This window comes from Temnothorax nylanderi, unplaced genomic scaffold, assembly GCF_030848795.1.
Source record: "Temnothorax nylanderi isolate EJ_2023f unplaced genomic scaffold, tnyl_v1.0 TNYL_tig0440_pilon, whole genome shotgun sequence".
Taxonomy (NCBI): Eukaryota; Metazoa; Arthropoda; class Insecta; order Hymenoptera; family Formicidae; genus Temnothorax; species Temnothorax nylanderi.
Window position 1 is genome coordinate 133,891 of NW_027249502.1, and position 21,110 is coordinate 155,000.

The 21,110-nt window shown below is 35.6% G+C and overlaps 1 protein-coding gene across 14 annotated transcripts in view; it reads right to left on the reverse strand.

The window, feature by feature from the left end:
• Pnut (septin 7-like protein pnut) overlaps nucleotides 1-17,004 on the reverse strand; it is a 72,939-nt gene extending 55,935 nt beyond the window's left edge. For 2 of the 14 annotated variants that reach the window (XM_071721850.1, XM_071721848.1), the window contains exons 1-2: nucleotides 15,407-16,148; nucleotides 9,780-10,210 (exon numbers count right to left, since the gene is read on the reverse strand). In XM_071721850.1, the coding sequence (XP_071577951.1) occupies nucleotides 9,780-10,210; nucleotides 15,407-15,518 (543 nt within the window). In that variant the 5' untranslated portion in view covers nucleotides 15,519-16,148. The other 12 variants (XM_071721860.1, XM_071721854.1, XM_071721851.1 and 9 more) reach the window with 12 other exon arrangements.
• Between the last annotated feature and the right edge of the window lie 4,106 nt (nucleotides 17,005-21,110).

Sequence of the window (21,110 nt, forward strand, 5' to 3'; positions counted from 1 at the left end):
TTTATGAAGAAAGCCGTTTTGGTTTTGCGATCGTGTGGCATTTGGAGAGTCGCGTATTCTTCGAAATTACACAAATTTGTCCCGAAAGTTCTCAAGAAACTTAATAGTCGACTATCCAGAGCAAACAGTACCTTTTTCGCGAAAAACAAATTGTTTTTCGTGAAAGGGAATCTCTAGAATTAGAAAAAGAACTTCGGACTGTCGTATTTTGCATCAATGATGTTTGTTAAAGTTCATGGTTTTATAGACAATCTTGAAAGTATTATAATTTACGATTAGCGATCAGACATCGTCGGATAAGCGATAGCGTACAAATTGCAACGTGACGCAGATCTGCGCGAGTCCGTTCGCAAAAACATCTCATTTGAATCTTCCTGTTCGCGAGACACGAGGGGTCCGTTCCGTTTCATATGCGCGCATTTTCTATAGTAAACGTTACGTATGCTATAGATAAATGCGCGCATATGCGTGAAACGGAACGGACCCGAGAGAACGCGCGACGATGCGGAAGCGGAAGAGATGGATTTACGTCCTCATTGGCGGCAACTTAGTCCCCATTACACCTAAGAGTTCATTTGCATCAATTATCGTCTCCGTCTATTCCTCTCTTTATCTATCGGAGATGCAGCGCGATGGCGCTCATGAAGAATTCAACGCCCAGTTCCGTACGAGAATAAATGCTCGATGCCGTAAATCTGGGTCACCGCGACCAATAGTCGCGATTCGATTCATTATGCGACACCGTTGACGGACGAGGGAGCGCGTATCCCACAATAAAAGCAGCCGACGACAGTCTTTATCGAATCGCGACGATTCGATTACATGCATGTCAAAAGGATACCTTAGTTATGGTAAGTAATATTGCATCAAGAAAAGAACGTAGAAAGCATCTTGCTATTTTAAGACAATCAAAGTGACGAAATAATAGATAGGAAAAATGACATATAAAAGCTAGGAATAAAAGAAAAAACAGAAAGGAGCAAAAGGCAGCTCGAGGGTGACTGGAATAAGAAACGCGGCACGGGCTCGATACAAATACATCGAATCCGCTAATTATCAAGGAGACGAGCGTCCGAATTTCAGACGAGTTCGCTTTTATGAGACTCAGAGTTGGGTGAGCCGCGCGGAATGCGCTTGAGGCTGAAAGTAGTTCGCGAATCGCCGGACAATGCGCTGCGACAATGCCGCTTCGGCGAATGACATACAATACCGATTGCGCAACGCAGCTCGCAATAACGCACTAAGGTAGTTCGCGCGTTTGTTGGCCTTTAAGACAGTCGTTAATGCGTCGTACGCCGTGCACGTGTCCTCGACCTGGACATCGAGGGGACGAACTTTTCCCTAATTAGCGCGCCCTTTCGAAAAAGGATGGCGCATGACGCGAATTTATTATCGACTTTGCCACCCACGTGCCGTCGATGTAATTCCGTCCAATTTCACTATTTTTTATCCGCGACATTATTTTGCGTTATTTCAGTAGTAACGAGAATTGCTGGATCGTTTTATAAATGTCATTGAATTATCTCTTAATTGCGTCGTATCAACTTTTAATTGCGTTGCTTCGTAATTAGCTACAACGTCCGGAGAACAAAAATTACGTGTACAAGAAGCGCTCGTAAATAACAAATATCATTTTGAAATGCATGTCCTAGTTTTCGTTCTACCTCTAATATTTAAAATTAAAAAGCTTCACGATTTGGCTAAATAAAATTGTGAAAACTTAATATTATATATTAATGTAAAAAGAGTCTATTTAAGAACAAGTAGAAAAGAGAGTTTCTCGCTAATAAAACTCAGTTCCTTTAATCTCGAATAATAATATAAGTTATTTGTATCATAAATTATATAGTAATTAAATTAATGTTTCGTACGTGTGCAAGACGAAAAATCGCAGCACGAAATATATTGACGTGAAATTTGGTGTCGAACGAAAAAACATCGTTTCACCGCGGAGAACAAAGTCGAATTGTGTCGCAATAGAAAGAAAAAAATTTATAACTTCTCCGGATATCTCCGGCAGGCTTGAATGGCATAAATATTCGAGCTCTCTCCGCAAGTTTCTCTCTCTTTTGGCACAGACTGGCAGTTTATCGCCAGAGGATATCGCCGTTCTTTCATTCGTAAAAATGTGTCAGAACGATTAGACTTGGCGAGAGCTCGTCGACCCTTCTCTTCACTTTTATCATTTCACTATCGTGCGTGCCCTTGCGCCTCATTACATTTCCCCTTTTCTCTATTCTTCCTGCCTACTTTCTTTTTACAACAAGCCGTTTTCGTGACTGATAATTCTCATGGACTCTTGAAAGTATTATACTTGTTTACACGATTGTATATATTTTAATATCGAAACAAGTTGTCGTTGACTGTTTATCTGATTTCTATATATGTGACTTGTATCTTTTAAATTTTCAACCAATTTCAACTACACATACAAACTAATTTCAGTTGTATATCTTTTTTGTCTAAGCTCCAGGTTAAATTCAAAGAATAATCTTTGAAGTAATATATGTCGATTCGTAATTCGGTCAGGAAGAATAGGCATTGAACATTTTTATAAGCTTCGCAACGAATGGCGACATCAACAAACGCAATAAGATCAAAGAAATACTCTTTCTCGCGATTTGAATACGAAGCGCACACGCAGGTCTGCACTTTGTATGACTCATGAATTACAGTGTATTTTCATTGAGGGTGAAATCCTCGATTTAGCATCCCCGAACCTGAACTATCCCTCGGCCTGAAAAGCAAAAGAGGTTTGCCTCCTTCGCTCATGTGGTGCTCGACAGTGACTCTCAAATCGAGATTATCTCACGTGCGCGATAAGTATTTGAAAAAAGTGAGTCTTCAATTATTAGCATATTGTAGGAAATTATAATTCATAAGATTTCGGTTTTAACTTTGGTTTATTATAAAACTAATAAGTTCTAATTTGCTACTTTATTCGAGAATGTCGCAGTCATAATATAAAATTCGAAGTATTCGATAAGAATTTGACAGCGAAATTCCGATAAAATAGTTTAACATTTTTCGTCAATATATATTTCCTTGAAAATGGAAATTTTCTGGCGGAAATCAGTCCTCTTGAGAACTTTTAAAACGAAAAGTTGGTACTGAAGATCATAAACTAGGATAATGCTCGTTAAGTAACCAGGGTTCGAAACTTCGAAGGATACATATCAGTGATATATATCGGATATATATCGTTGATATATATCATGATATTTATGGAATAATATATATCGTTGATATATATCGTGATATTTATGCAGTAATATATAATATATAATATATAATATATATATATAATATGTATAATATTAATAATATACATATATATATACATTATATATATATATATATATATATATATATATTTAAATATTTGAACATAAAAACTAATTTGCTAGTTTTTTCATTTCCTAGTCGATTACGGAGCTTCGACTGAATTATCCCAAAATTCGAAAAGAACCTTTCAAGACCTGCTATTGCGGGTTGCAACAGAAGTAACTGGTTGCATAATTCAAGAAATTTCTCTTTCTATGGCCATTCAGACTCAGGAACAGTCACAGATTTCCACCAAGTTAAATTAGTTAACGGATTTGTATTTCGAAATTTAATGCCAAATAAAAATTTAGGAAATGGTCTTGTTTTAGTTGTTAGTGACATTACAAATAAAATGATATATAATCAGGATTTATAGCATTAAGAAATTCGAACGCCTGTTCTTTTTGAGTGCTATTTAGTCTTTCTCCTAGAAATCGATGATCAATCATATTTGCCAAATAATGTGGTGGTCCCAATGCCATATCTCTTTTATAAAAATGTCTTTTAACAGGTAATGGTTGATCAGTTAAGTCCATTTCTAATTTGTACCATATTTCAACGGCGACTGAAATGTTCGTTGTATCCCTCTGCATTCTATCTAACGCAATAGCAATTGGGTTAAGTCGTGCCATTAAATCTGCAGCATTTGTTGCTAGTTGACTACCATTTACAAGTTTTATAATATCGGGATTAATGTCTTCTTTACGGTCTTGAGATAACTGAACCAGTATTTCTCTGTTGTCTAGATATGATTTTATCGCATCATTCATAGTGTTCCATCTTACCTCCAAAGGCATTTTAAGTTTTTTACCACCAGCTTGTTTGAATAGTGCAGAAGGCAGATGTTTATTTCGAAAATATTTAATAATTTTTAAAATACTATCTGTATATAGTTGCGGAATTTTCAATGTCCTTTGCCAGCAAATTTAATATATGTGCTGAACATCCATATTGTATTATATCTATGTCGGCATGCATCTGTTGCAAGTTTTTCACGCATTTTTTGCACCTTAGCTGCATTATCTGTTACGAAACTTCTTACCTTAAATGAAATAATAATAAATTTTACTCCGCCAGTAATGATTAACAAAAATATCATTTAAAAATTTAAATCGACTTTAATTAAAAATATATTTTTAATAATTTAATCATTTTTACTTTAACTCCAAAATTCTTTTCAGTAGCTTTAACAGCGTCAACAGCTACTTCTTTTAAATATAATGCAGTGTGTGAATTTCCTGAGGTATCTACTGTATCAACTAAAATTGATTCCCCATGTTGAGTCATGATGCTGCAGCAAACTATTGGTTCGTTATGAACATTACTCCAACCATCCAATGACATGGAAACAGTTTCACCTTGTAATTTTTGCTGGCATTTTTGTAATATATCCGAATAGACTTCGTTTAGAAATTTAGAATAGGTCCTGCAATCTGATAAGCGGATGGGCTTTCATATCCAGGTCGTAACATACTACATGCTTTTTTAAATTCAACGTGATCAGCATGGTTAAATGTTAAATGGCGTATTAGTAGCATAAGCTTATTTATTGCATTAGCATAAGTTTTAGATGTTAAAACAGGGTCTGTATCTTTTGCACATTTTATAGACATCTTTTACTTTTTTATTGATGGAAACGACGTTATATTTATGCCTTCAGACTCTGAAAAAAAGTACCTTTACATTATTATGTAGTGTGATCAAAGTGAGGTAAAAACACTAAAATAAAAAGATAAAAACTGATTATTTTGCACTGTAATTCATATTTCATTTAAAATTTAAACAATCAACAAACCTAGTTCAAGTTGAGTAAAACTGGACGAACTGGTTGATGGCTGCGTTTCTAAATTTATTTGTGTGTCTGACGACAAGTTTAGATCGTCAGGATCTATTTCACTATTATTTTTACTTGGTGTTGCCCTAGCACTTTTTTCCTTAATATATATAATATATATAATATATATATTATATAATATATAATATATATCACGATATAATATATATAATTAATAATATATAATATATATATTAATATATATCACGATATATATTAGTTTCCTAAAACTATTGATTTAAAATTTAAAGTCTAAATTGAATAGTGGCAACACTGGCAACGCTGGTATTATTTATTTATTTCATTTATTTCTTCCCAACTGAGTTTGGAAGAATCTCGCTTCTTTTGTTATTGCCTGCTATTCGTCGGATTGCATTGCATAAAGAGGTTATGTTATAATTTTGTCAAATATATATACGAAGTTTTATCTTTAAGTTTAAAATGCCAAAACCTAAGCATCCTGTGTGGGCAAACTTTGATTGTATTACTAAAAACAACAATACTGGAAATTGGGCAAGATGCATAAAATGTAATAAGGAGCTGCAAGGTATTCCTTCCCGTATGGAAAAACATATTTTAATATGTAATAGCAAGGAAAAAAGTGCTAGGGCAACACCAAGTGAAAATAATAGTGAAATAGATCCTGACGATCCAAACTTGTCGTCAGACACACAAAGAAATTTAGAAACGCAGCCATCAACCAGTTCGTCCAGTTTTACTCAACTTGAACTAGGTTTGTTGATTGTTTAAATTATAAAATATGAATTACAGTGCAAAATAATCAGTTTTTATCTTTTTATTTTAGTGTTTTTACCTCACTTTGATCACATTACATAATAATGTAAAGGTACTTTTTTTCAGAGTCTAAAGGCATAAATATAACGTCGTTTCCATCAATAAAAAAGCAAAAGATGTCTATAAAATGTGCAAGAGATACAGACCCTGTTTTAACATCTAAAACTTATGCTAATGCAATAAATAAGCAAATTGGCAAATATTTTTATGCTACTAATACGCCATTTAACCATGCTGATCACGTTGAATTTAAAAAAGCATGTAGTATGTTACGACCTGGATATGAAAGCCCATCTGCTTATCAGATTGCAGGACCTATTTTAAACGAAGTCTATTCGGATATATTACAAAAATGCCAGCAAAAATTACAAGGTGAAACTGTTTCCATGTCATTGGATGGTTGGAGTAATGTTCATAACGAACCAATAGTTTGCTGCAGCATCATGACTCAACATGGGGAATCAATTTTAGTTGATACAGTAGATACTTCAGGAAATTCACACACTGCATTATATTTGAAAGAAGTAGCTGTTAACGCTGTTAAAGCTACTGAAAAGAATTTTGGAGTTAAGGTAAAAATGATTAAATTATTAAAAATATATTTTTAATTAAAGTCGATTTAAATTTTTAAATGATATTTCTGTTAATCATTACTGGCGGAGTAAAATTTATTATTATTTCATTTAAGGTAAGAAGTTTCGTAACAGATAATGCAGCTAACGTGCAAAAAATGCGTGAAAAACTTGCAACAGATGCCGACATAGATGTAATACAATATGGATGTTCAGCACATATATTAAATTTGCTGGCAAAGGACATTGAAAATTCCGCAACTACAGATAGTATTTTAAAAATTATTAAATATTTTCGAAATAAACATCTGCCTTCTGCACTATACAAACAAGCTGGTGGTAAAAAACTTAAAATGCCTTTGGAGGTAAGATGGAACACTATGAATGATGCGATAAAATCATATCTAGACAACAGAGGAATACTGGTTCAGTTATGTCAAGACCGTAAAGAAGACATTAATCCCGATATTATAAAACTTGTAAATGGTAGTCAACTAGCAACAAATGCTGCAGATTTAATGGCACGACTTAACCCAATTGCTATTGCGTTAGATAGAATGCAGAGGGATACAACGAACATTTCAGTCGCCGTTGAAATATGGTACAAATTAGAAATGGACTTAACTGACCAACCATTACCTGTTAAAAGACATTTTTATAAAAGAAGAGATATGGCATTGGGACCACCACATTATTTGGCAAATATGATTGATCATCGATTTCTAGGAGAAAGACTAAATAGCACTCAAAAAGAACAGGCGTTCGAATTTCTTAATGCTATAAATCCTGATTATATATCATTTGTAATGTCACTAACAACTAAAACAAGACCATTTCCTAAATTTTTATTTGGCACTCAATTTCGAAATACAAATCCGTTAACTTGGTGGAAATCTGTGACTGTTCCTGAGTCTGAATGGCCAGAGAAAGAAAAATTTCTTGAATTATGCAACCAGTTACTTACTTCTGTTGCCGCAACAGCAGGTCTTGAAAGGTTCTTTTCGAATTTTGGGATAATTCAGTCGAAGCTCCGTAATCGACTAGGAAATGAAAAAGCTAGCAAATTAGTTTTTATGTTCAAATATTTAAATCAAGATACAAGAAAGAAAAAAGCTAATTTAGACTGGATATGGCAGGAGCAATTGGAGCAAATGACTGAAGCAGTTGCTACTTCAGAAAACTCTTCAGATGGCAATGTCTCCTCATCTACGATAATGGAATAATTTTATTTTTTAATTTTTTTTTATCTTTTATTGTCTTATAAAGAAGTAAATTCTTTTTGTTTTCTTATATTGTCTATTGTATCGTGATTTGTGTTATCAGTTCTATATTCGACATTCGTGTATTTAGTATTTGTTATGTATAACGTATAACTTATACAGTATAAGTACTATAAGTATAAAACATTTATTTTTCATAATTTTTCAGAAACAATAAAAACTTCGAGTACTTTCTTTGACACGAAATTTTAAGTCTTCTTTTTAAAATAGAAAAATTATATATATAAATATCCACATTTGGATATATATCCAATATCCGATTGGATATATATCGATATATATTTGATATTTTGATATTTATATAAATATCATGATATTTTCGACCCCTCTTAGATATATATCCAATATCCGATATATATCGATATATATCGGATATTTTGATATTTATATAAATATCATGATATTTTCGAACCCTGTAAGTAACTATTTCACGAGCTTTGTTTTCTAGAATAAAACTATATCGTGACTCACTATGAATATTTATCTAAACTTCTGAAAGATATTCCTACTATTTTAACAGACTTGATTCGCGTCTATAAGTTTTAAACAGTAAAAATCTATTTCGTCTTTTGACAAATTAAACTTTGAAGAATGTGCCATCATCAATTGAAGCGAGATTCAGTGCATAAAAGTCACAACGTAAGTTCAATGAACTTGACACACAATTTCATATGGATCAAGGATTAAAGCTTGGACGGTAAAAACTTGCGTCTTTCCCTTGCAAATGATTTATTATAGATAGGTACGGACACTATTTATATTTAAATTAGCTTTAACTCGAAATATTCTTTGGTATGTTATATGTTCTATGAGGATACGTTTCTTATAGTAAACTACTATAGTAAACTATTATAAATGTCAATCCACACAGAGCGCTAGAATACAGGGTGTTCGGAAATTCAAATTTTCAGAGATTGTCGGAGGCACCATAAGAATCATTTTTTTGGAAATAAACCCGAGGACGCGTTATTACATCTCTACGACGTCGGAAATGTCAGCGGCAAATGCTCTGAGCAAGGTGAAATCAAAGACGATCCCAGCGTGTTCGCCAGAGTCCGCCGGTCCATAGTTCGGCGCTATCGTCTGTGCAAAGATCATGGGGGACGACACTTCGAGCACTTGCTCTAAGACACCCTCCTGCATGACATCGCTCATAAACAGTAGCGATGTAACGACACGTTTCCGACCCCAGGTTCATTTGCAAAGAATAATCCTTATAGTGCCTCTGACAATCTCTGAAAGTTTGTCGGTTGAATTTCCGAACACCCTGTATAAATATACACGTATGCAAATGCCAGACCAGTACATGTCAAAATTAATCGATACTTTCTAGAACCAAATTCGGAAGCTAATTTTTAATTTTATGTACAATAAAGGTCAGTTTCTTAAATTATAAATGGTGGAAATCGCGAAAAAATTGGGTTGAGATAAACAAGATATATAAAAACTATCTTTTTAAGTATTTTAGCATTTCTGAAGTGTTTTATTTTGAAGTATTTTCTTAGTCTTCAGTAAAAAAAGTTATAAAACTAAACTATAATACAAGTAATTAAATAATTGGAATAAAATCGTCACTAAGTAAATTATTGTACTATTAAAACTTTTGACTTATTTTGACTCCTTTAAAGTGAATTTTGACCACTTTTCCAAGGGTTTAGACGGATAAAAATGCTACCATTGTATTCAACGACCCAAAAAACATAAGCTTACATGTATAACTAACGTTATACTTTTTAGGCAGAAATCAGCCTATTTTACCCACCATCCTTTGAATGGCGTTAACGCAGAATTACTTCATACAATGGTATATTCGCCCAGCGTAACGGGGAACAAAAAAGAAGAACAAATGAGACACAGAAGAGTAGCTTCATAAAGAGAAATGTGTAATGATTAAGTCGAAGACCTATGGCGCGGCGAAGTAGTATCGACTCGCAGGATTTCATGTCGCAATGATCGTCACGTTGTCTCGCTTACCGAGCTGGACTCGCCGTTCGCCTTTTCCCCATCCAGTATCTTCTGCCTCAGGGCGAGTTTCTCCAGGCTGAATTTGTAGCTGCCACCGTTCGAGCCGGCGTTAAAGCTCGACCTGGGCAGGGTCGGCGGCGGCACTTGCCGCGCCTTCTCCCGGTTCAGCAGTGTGCTGCTGCTGTAGAGGAAGGACGAGTTGCTGTTGTTGGATAGTCCGACACGTCCGCCAGACGATGGAGAGATGCCCGACGATGTCGTGGACGACACCGTGGATGACGAGGACGATGACGACGATAGAGTCTTGATGCCGTTGCTCTGCGCGCCGCCAGTGGTACCGTTCTCCGTCGTCGACATGTTCTCACTACACGAAACAGCCTCTCTTTCTCTCGCTCGCTCCTCCCGCAGATCGCCGCGGGGATTCGACAGGGGATTTAACCCTTAAACCGAAAACTGACAGATGCTTAACGAGTTCGCTCATGTTTCTCATGTCATTCGACACGCTAGGATCATGTATTCGTGTCGCATATGTACATAAAACGAAAATCCAGTAGGTGTCATATTCTATAATTTTAACACTTAAATCGAAGTGTCGATTCCTGAGACTCATTGTCAGTGACAATAAATCTTGCTCTTTCTTATTTATACTATCCTTCGTATGTGTTTTAATAGACTTATAAATTAATAAAATCAATTTTTTATTATATATTTTAAAGTGCAACCAGAATATCTCAAATCCCAATAAGTCTCAAAGACACGTTTTTGTTTAACACGTCTCGTTTCGCTCCGAAGTCATTACCGTGGACAATCAGATCATAATAATCTATATATATATATATGTATATGTATATATGTATATGTATGTATATATATGTATATGTATATGTATGTATATATATGTATATGTATAGATTATTATGATCTGATTGTCCACGGTAATGACTTCGGAGCGAAACGAGACGTGTTAAACAAAAACGTGTCTTTGAGACTGATTGGGATTTGAGATATTCTGGTTGCACTTTAAAATATATAATAAAAAATTGATTTTATTAATTTATAGTCTATTAAAACACATACGAAAGATAGTATAAATAAGAAAGAGCAAGATTTATTGTCACTGACAATGAGTCTCAGGAATCGACACTTCGATTTAAGTGTTAAAATTATAGAATATGACACCTACTGGATTTTCGTTTTATAAAACTGCGACTCTTGGAATTTAGTAAAGCAACATCGATTTCTAGACGTATAGTTGCCTAGTATTATCAGCTGCGATATCGTCCGTCTCTTATTACCAGTACCTATGCAGTTTTATGAAATAGAGTCTAGAGCTGTGAAAAAAATCGTGGATATAGTAAAACGATATGCAAAACGCACGCAGTGCGCGTAACTATACATCGACTGTGTATGTATCTCGAAGCGACCGATCGAAAGGCTGACGTGTCCGTGAAGTTGGCATATCATTTTCCAGCAGATCAAAAATAAAAGGGAGTTCTTGTTGCATGCAGTCTAGTTCTATAGTTCCTGATACTTTTCAGTAATAGTTCTGGTGATTTTATACAAAAAACAGTCGAAAAAATGATCTACTAATACTTTCCGTAGCAGATCATTTTCTAGCAGATCAAAAATAAAAGGGAGTTCTTCTCGCATAAGTCGAGTTCTATAGTTCCTGATACTTTTTAGTAATAGTTCTGGTAATTATGCCAAAAAAGTCCATTGAAAAAATGATCTGTTAGTTTTCTGTAGCAAACGTCTATTATATTACGATTGCAATATACTGGTGCATCGACGTGAGTTCTTTTCGAGGCTTACGTTACAATTCTAGTGCCTCCAATGTAGTTCAGAAGAGTTTTAGCTTCTAGCAATTTTCGAATAATTGTTAACAATTTTTATCAATACTTCATCCATATAATCGTGATATGCTAATACATTACTGTAAGTTCGGGGCTATTTTCGAGTCCTACGTTATAGATCTAGTACTCCTCCATGTATTTCAGCAAAGTTCTAGTTTCTAGCAATTTTTGAATAATTATTAACAATTTTTATCAACGTCTCTACTATACGATTGTAACATGCTGGTGCATCGACGTGAGTTCTGGGCCCTTTTCGAGGCCTACGTTATAGTTCAAGTGCTCTTCCATGTATTTCAGAAGCACGGAGAAAATTGCTACGGTTGTTACAACAACATTCTCTATGATTGAAAAAGAAATGTATGTGAATTCAAGTTAAATTGATATTACATTGAATGTAGCTGTTAAGATATGCTCATTTATACAGTTTTCATAACCGTAGTTCTTACGATACGTGACATTCGGTTACAATACCCTCGTATATGGTTGCCTCAACCAAAGGATTATTGCTATCTCTCTTATGTGGTCTGCAGCACAAGTATTATGGTTGAGAGATCTATAAGATATAGCTGCACGGTACAGCACTGAATCACTGCATGATTGAGAGTTTAGTTCCATTGCGCGCGCAAAAGAATTTCTGCATAGAATAAAGTGGATTTGATAAGGATGTTTTAACTTTATAAATATACTTTTTTCATAAATATATTTACGAACACAAAATTTCGTAATGAGCCGACACTGGTTTCTGACATTCACCCGACATTAAGAAATATTATATCATATATCCAATTCAAAATTTTATTACTCTTTTTAAACTGAATTTGTTTCTTAAGATGATTTTTGAAAAATTATATATTTGCGCTGGTACATATGTAGACTATATATAACACTTACATTAAATTAAGAAGTAGTCTACCACGTAAGGCAGTTTGCTCACGATCCAGAGGTCCCGAGTTCGAATCCCATTAAGGTAAGTGTTTTTTTCAAATATGAGAAAATATTTATAATCATAGACTGCATCTTAAGAAACAAATTTAGTTAAAAAATAGTAATAAAATTTCGAAATAAATAATTTTTTTTGTCGGGTGAATATTTGTTCATTATGGTTGTAACATCCATATATTATGGTTGCAACATCCATATAGTAGCTACCCTCACTAAGGTTAGGGCAACCATATAGGTCACTTCCAGAGTACTATGGTTTCCATAACCCTTTTGTATGGATGGGCGAAAATTAACATTATTATTCTGTTGTAGCAACCGTAACTTTTTCTCCGTGAAAGTTTTAGCAATTTTCGAATAATTATTAACAATTTTTATCAATGCTTCACCCATATAATCGTAATAGTACATTACTGTAAGTTTGGGACTCTTTTTTGAATTCTACGTTATAGATCTAGTACTCCTTCATGTATTTTAGAATTCTTCTGGCACTAGAACTATAACATAGACCTCGAAAAGAGCACCAGCATATATCACAATCGTATAGTAGACATTTGCTACGAAAAACTAGCAGATCATTTTTTCAATGAACTTTTTTGGCAAAATCACCAGAACTATCACTAAAAAGTATCAGGAACTATAGAACTCGACTGTGCGCGAGAATTCCATTTTATTTTTGATTTGCTAGAAAATGATCTGCTACGGAAAGTTAGCAGATCATTTTTTCAATCGACTGCTTTTTGGATAAAATCATCAGAATTATTACTAAAAAATATCAGGAACTATAGAACTTGACTGCACGCGACAAAAATTCCCTTTTATTTTTGATTTGCTGGAAAATGATGTGCCAACTACACCGACATTAGGCTGACTGACCCCGCGAAACTTTATTTGGAACTCGTTCGACAGTACCATCTCACTCATTAAGCAAGCTTAACACACGCGATAACGTTTTTATCCTCGTCTGTCCGATAACGAAAGAAACAATTTTCGTTGTAATCAAACGGACACGCTTCGTTTACTTTTAAACTTACTCACACATAGATGTAATAAATTAGATTAATACAGACAATACAAGTAATAAATCTAATAAAAACGGTAAATGTATTTCATCAAGTTTTTTAAATAAAAATACTAGCCGTTATGACGATTTCCAACATTCCCGGTGATATTTTTGTGCGCCAAGGGTTTTAGTACGCGCGATTGCGATCGACAGTTGACGTTGGCAAAATAGTCACGGGGAGAGAAAAAAGAAGAAGCCTCTCGATCGGGGCGCTGGTGGAAACATATCGAAAGCCGATACGCGATGGCGTGGGTTTTGTTTATCGTCGCGAGAGTGGTGCTCCACGAGATGAGAGTCACCCGGCTCGTCTTACGCGTCACGAGGATAACCGAACGACGACGTCGACAAAAGACAGTGTTCTCGCTTCAGTATCTTTCGTATCTCACGAACGTATGGACCGGCAGCATTTCTCGGGATCGATCGGCAAACCAGGGAAGCGAATTTAAATGTGAGGACTGTAGAATCAATATTCGCACTCTGCGATCTCTCTTCCAATATTCGGATAGAAGTGCAGCGTTGTCCTGCATTTAAATACTCACTTTGGACGATAATCTATATTAATCTATATTTCAGAAAATTCGATGTTAAAATTAAAAAAGCTTCATAATTATAAAGGTTACACCCATTACATTTATTAATAATGAATTAAATGTCAAATAAATTCCATGTATCACGATTTATATGTGAAACGCAGATAATTGCAGAGATAGCAGCACTAGTATGGTCAATGTGGTACATACCATATACGTGACATTTTTTAGTGTGAATTTTAGCTTGACATTTTTTTTTAGTAAAAAATTTAACAGCGAAAAAATGTTCAACTGAGACATGTGAAAGATGTAGTAACATTCTTCGAGAAAAATGACTGGTATGCTCGTTCCAGAATATTTCAGCTTTTCCTGACTGTACCAGGTTCCGCTTGCACTAATGAACGAAGTTTTTCCAGTTTAAGGCGACGGAAGAATTATCTACGTTCTACAATGTTGCAAGATCATCTTAATAACATTGCAATTCTACATCTTCATCATGATATGACAAAGAAACTGGATTTAGATGAGTTGGTTGGTGAATCTCGAAGAATTCAAAACGTACTGCAACGTTTGCACTTTTGTACTAATTCCAAATATTAATCTTTAAGTATTTCACCTCGTCTTTAACTAAAGTTTATTAATTTGAAACGTTAAATATATTTAAAAAAAATATATATAAATATATAATATATAATAATATATAAAAATGCATTTAAATATATTTAAAAAGTTTGCATAAATAAAATTGTTATTTTTACCGTGTTTACGGCACAAAAAATTGAAACTCGCCTGCCTACCTCCCCCGTCACCATACGTGAGGATTTTCTATTCTGCCGCCTCTGGATAATTGAAAAGAATGTCAATAAAAAGCTAATATCAATCAATCTTTATTAATTTCAGCTTATGGTTTAGCAGCAAGAAGTGGTTTACAAAGTAACTTAATTCACTCATACCTTCCATGTAACCATACTACTTAACCCTATCTACTTTTCCTTATTCTAGCCCTTTTTTCTTTCCATATTTATTTCCATAACAACTATCCTTTAGCCCTATCTAATTCATCATTTCATATTTTATCTATTATTTCTTCTTTATTAATAAAAAGCTAGTAAAAGATTAACAAAAAGCCAATAAAAAGTTAATTATTAGGCAACGGGATAATACATACATTCAAAAATGACATTTATTGCAGTTGGAGACACGATTTTTTTTCAACTAGTATTGCAATTGTCAAACTGAATTGTTACATACATATTTTATGCAGAATACGATCGCTCCTTCTAACTCGATGTCGGAGGAGATTGAGGAATGTCAGTTTCACTTGTAGACATCTGATATACAACGTTACGAATTGTTTACGCATGATCACTCGGCGTTGACTCACCGGCGGCAGTCTGCGTTTCGACTCGTGTATGACTCCGATATCGGGGTATGGATCGGAGTAAAAGTATAATCGCGCGTAAAGCAAATCCCGTGAAAAGCTAGCTCGCTTCACTTCGGTGGACGATGCGGAAGGAGCGTTCGACGAGAGATCCGAGCTGCCCTTAAATCACGCCGATCATATCCTTTTTCCGGTTAACGAAAATCGCAATGCAATTTCCCCAGCTGAACAATTAAGGAAATCCTTTCTCCGAAACATCAATCCGTATAAACATAAATGAATAAATATAATTATTTCATTCGGATTTGTGCATGTCGATGTAACAAAACTCGAATTCCTTTTTGTGTCCTGCAAGCAGGATTACTTAAGAAGGGATTCGAACCGGTACTTTCTCCTTGAATGAAATTTTCGACGCGTGCGTAAATAAGGAGGAAAAAGCAGTAAGCATCCCGAAACAATCGTCGCGGATAAACATAGAGGTCACTTTCCGCTCGCCGAAATCATACCGGTTTCATGATCCTCGTGTAAAAGGGTATTTCGTTAACGGGTATTTCGTTAACTGGAGTCGTTGGGTTTGCGCGTCCGCCAGAGCGTATCTCGCCCCCAAGGGAGCGACAGTGGAGCTTCCAGACGATCGTAGCGTCCGGAGCGAGGGCTTCGCCATTCAGACTCGCTCGAGAGCGTGCCTCGAGCATCGTTCCAGAATGTGTTCTAGCGAGAACACTGTCGAGCGTCGCATTCGTTCGTCCCTAACAATAAGATCGTGATATCGCGGCATGATACTAACTGTCCTTCCACACTGTCAACGCTCACTGCGTAAGTGGTGCGCGCGCGGAATCCGAGGGTTGTTCTTCAGGGGAGAGAGAAAGACGAAAAAGACGAGGAACGGAACGGAATAGATCAGAGAATGAAGTACGCGCGCGCGAGATAGAGCGAGAAGGAAAAGGGGGACGCGTCGAACTGCGTGGGCTTTTTGAGACCTGAGAAGCCGGCGTTGTCGATGATTCACACCGTCGCCGAGCCGGTCGAGCGTGACCGCGTTTTCACTCTCATTTGACGTGGTTCGTTGCGCGCTATTGGAGCGAGAATGAAGAAAAAGAGAAAGAGAAAGAGAGAGAAAGAAAGAAAGAAAAAGAGAGAGAGAGAGAGAGAGAGAGAGAGAGAGAGAGAGAGAGAGAGAGAGAGAGAGAGAGAGAGAGAGAGAGAGAGAGAGAGAGAGAGAGAGAGAGAGAGAGAGAGAGAGAGAGAGAAAGAGGGAGGAGAGAGAGAGGAGAACACGTTGCGCGAACGCGTGTATACCTGTCCACCACGCACCGAACAAGACGCCACAGTTCACAGTATCGCGTTCTCGAGATGAGCCACGATAGACGAGCGAAACTATCACCGCGCCCGACTCGGATAAACTGCGACGACGCCGACGACCACGCCTGATGCAGCTGCCGCCTGCCGCAGACGCGAGGGGGGTGCGAGAAAGAGAGAGAACGAGAGAAGGAGAGAAACTTCGTACGGACGCCAATCACAATCGTCGGTCGCTACGACGCGAGCACCGCGTGAACTAATCGGAGCGTCCGCCGCGGCGACACGAGAGCGAAACCAAATGGTATCGAGCGTCGATACTGCAACGCCGTGCCGGACTACCGCATACCTTCAACCCTTTACAAAAGACCGGAAATAAGTTGGCGCTGGAAGTTCATATTTTTTAATAAACTATAGCTCAAACGATTGCTCCCTAATTGCTCCCTCAGAATCAACAATTGCTCCTCTTTTAAAATTATTATTTTTTAAGATATTAAAAAAAAACGTAAAATTTATAATTTTCACTCAAAAACATATTTCTAATAACTCTATGCAACTAAATCCGGCATAGAACGATTGCTCCTTAATTGCTCCTTATTGCTCCATCATCATTTTAATGATTTATTGCATTTTTATTGAAAAATTAACAAATTAAGGGGATGCTGGAGCCGTCTGTTTTACCGGCATTTTGTTGTCGGCACGTAGCGTCGTTAATATTTGACAGAATTAAAAATCCTTCTCCAGAATTGCAGTACATACATTCATGATTCAGGGGAACTCCGATTTTATATAGAAAACGAGAAAAAATTACGGAAGTACAGATTTCCTTATCTACTTTTATCCCAATATGGCGTCTCGAGTAGCAGCGAGCTGTCAGCTCGTCACAAGATGTATTTCATATAAGAGATATACCATTGGTACGAACGCGAAAACAAGTTCCCCTGAATTGCACAACAATAAAAACATCGATAAACCCCCCAAATCAAGATTTGGAAGCGTAATATAAAAGTATAATGTCGATGTGTATCGTGCGTATGTGTGCGTGCAATGTAGCGTGCTATCCTTGTCTATATCTTTGTCTATACAAGGACAGATATAGTCGGTGAGCACTTCTTTATCGACGCTGATCGAGTTCGCCTGCGGCTCCAGCATCCCCTTAAGGGGATCCTGCAGCCGTATGATTTACCGACATTATCGTTTTCACATAAATCTTTAATTGGCTTTATAGAATTGCAAAAATCTTTTACAGAATTAAAGTACGCACAAAATCTAGGCTAGCAAACGCGATTTTATATAAAAAACACCAAAAAATTAAAAATGTTACTTATTTGGGCACATACAGCTGTCACCTGACGACAATATTTGGTTAAAACAAAAATTCTGCAGTTTATACATACATAATGTTTGTCTCCTAGCCTTAGGAAAACATGTAGGAATAATATCGTGCAAGTAGAAGTAAGATTCAATGCGTACAATAAAAGAAAAATGTGAATTTTATTTTAGTACTGCAAATACGGATGCAGACTGACAAGAAGAGCAGCAACAGTAGTTGTCGAATCTTGCAAGAGATGGCGAGCAATCAAACAAGGACAGATGTCATTTCGTTAGACAAAGACAGATATAGGGAAAACAAAATTAGAAAGGTTGACATTATCGACATCGAGGAAGTTCGTCTGTCACTGCAGGATCCCCTTAATCATATATTTCACAAGTGACGCCGCCGCCACTTATCGGCCGCCTATTGTAACTATGGCTCGGCAGCCATTGGCGGAAATATTCAAACGTAATATAATAGCTCTATTGTTCATAACTATATCTCAAAAAGTTTAGTCATCATTTCCTATTGATTTTCGGTAGAATAACTATTTCTCGCTTCGCTCTATTGGGATTTCAATCGCTCCATTCGTATAATTAATTTTTAATGATATTTTAGCAAAAAACCACTTATTTTTTTGGAATAACATATTTCCCATAGTTTTCTGCAAGTATATCCAATATAAAACGATTGCTCCTTAATTGCTACCCGTTGCTCCATCATTACTTTAATGATTTATTGCATTTTTATTAAAAAATTAACAAATTGATCATTTTACAAGTGACGCCACCGCCATCTATCGGCCGCCTATTGTAACTATATGGCTCGGCAGCCATTGGCGGAAATATTCAAACGTAATATAATAGCTTATCGTTTATAACTATATCTCAAAGAGTTTAATCAACATTTCCTATTGATTTTTGGTAGAATAACTGTTTCTCGCTTGCTCTATTGGGATATTCAATCGCTCCATTTGTATAATTAATTTTGTATTTTAGCAAAGAACTGTTCATTTTCTTGGAAAAATACATTTCTCACAGTCTTCTGCAAGTATATCCAACATAAAACGATTGCTCCTTAATTGCTACGCGTTGCTCCATCATTACTTTAATGATTTATTGCATTTTTATTAAAAAATTAACAAATTAAATGCTGAAGCACAGACTTTTGCATAACGCATATAGGTATCAACCAATCATAATTCTTTATTTCTATTCTGTTGTTAGAAATAGGGTGGCAAGAAGCGACGCGGTAGCCAATAAACTTTTGGTTCTTAGGGAAAAGCTGCACGTTGATTGGCTACTGCGTCGCTCCTTGCCGCGCGGCAAGCGTTTCCGCGTCCCGTGTGCTGGAGCCATAAGTAGAAACCCTCTAATCAGAGTTTGGCCATACGGTAGCAACTTTTGATTGGTTCGTCATTTCTTGGCAAAAGCAAGGAAACAGAAAGAGAAAGGGATATAAGAGAGAAAAAGAAAGCGATATGAATGTATATCCTTCTCTCTCGCAGAATTTTGCTAGAACTGTCAAGTTCTATAAGCAAGCGAGAAATAGTTATTCTACCGAAAATCAATAGAAAATGTTGACTAAACTTTTTGAGATATAGTTATGAACAATAGAGCTATTATATTACGTTTGAATATTTCTTAAAAAATCTTAAAAAAATCTTAAAAAATAATAATTTTAAAAGGGGAGCAATTGTTGATTCTGAGGGAGCAATTAGGGAGCAATCGTTTGAGCTATAGTTTATTAAAAAATATGAACTTCCAGCGCCAACTTATTTCCGGTTTACACTGGAGTCGTCTGTTTTACCGACATTTCTTTGTCGTTACGTAGCGTCGTATTAATTTGACAGAATTAAAAATCTTTTTCCAGAATTGCAGTACATACATCAATGATTCAGGGAAACTCCGATTTGATATAGAAAACGAGAAAAAATTACGAAATTATAGATTTCCTTACCTATTTTTATCCTAATATGGCGTCTCAAGTTACAGCGATCGCTGTCAGCTCATCACAATTAAGATGTGCTTCATATAAAAGATATACCATTGATACGAACGTGAAAACGAGTTTCCCTGAATTGCACAACAAGAAAAACATTCCCGGGAAAAAAAGATTATATATAATTATATATAATTATATGTATATAATTATATATAAATATATATGATTATATGTGATTATATATATGAAATTTAGTACTTTATATAAAATTATATATGGGTTCATATATTATTATATATGAGTATATATAATTCCAAATATAATTAGATATGAACAATAGATCATACATGCACTCATGTATGGATACATATAAGATTCATATGAAAGTATATATAACCCTATATGATCTCTATCTCTATATACCTATATATAAATGAATGTATGTTTGTATGTTTGTCTGCTATGCAAATCTACAGTTTTCAACCAAATTTTAAAGAATTGTATATGAAACAGGGGTAGAATTTTCCGGGGAGTGCTATAGAGTGTATAGTTTTTCGTTACCGATCTTTTTGGGAACCGGTATCCGAAATTTTTCCAATTTTTCGAGAAATAATTGACCGAATCTTAAAGAATTGTATATAAAACAGGGGTAAAATTCCCCGGGGAGTGCCATAAAGTGTATAATTTTTCGTTACCGATTTTTTTGGAAAGTGGTATCAGAAATTTTTCCAATTTTTGGGAAATAATTGACCGAATTTTAAAGAATTGTATATAAAATAGGGGTAGAATTTCCCGCGGAGTGCTATAAACTGTATGGTTTTTCTTTATTGATCTTTTTGGGAACCGGTATCTTTTTGGAAATCGGTTACGAAATTTTTCCAATTTTTTAGGAAATAATTGAGTAAATCTCAAAGAATTGTATAGTGCGACAGAATTGAACTTCAGTCGATAAAAAAGTAATATTTTTAATTTATAGCATTTTAGAGAGAGAGAGAGAGAGAGAGAGAGAGAGAGAGAGA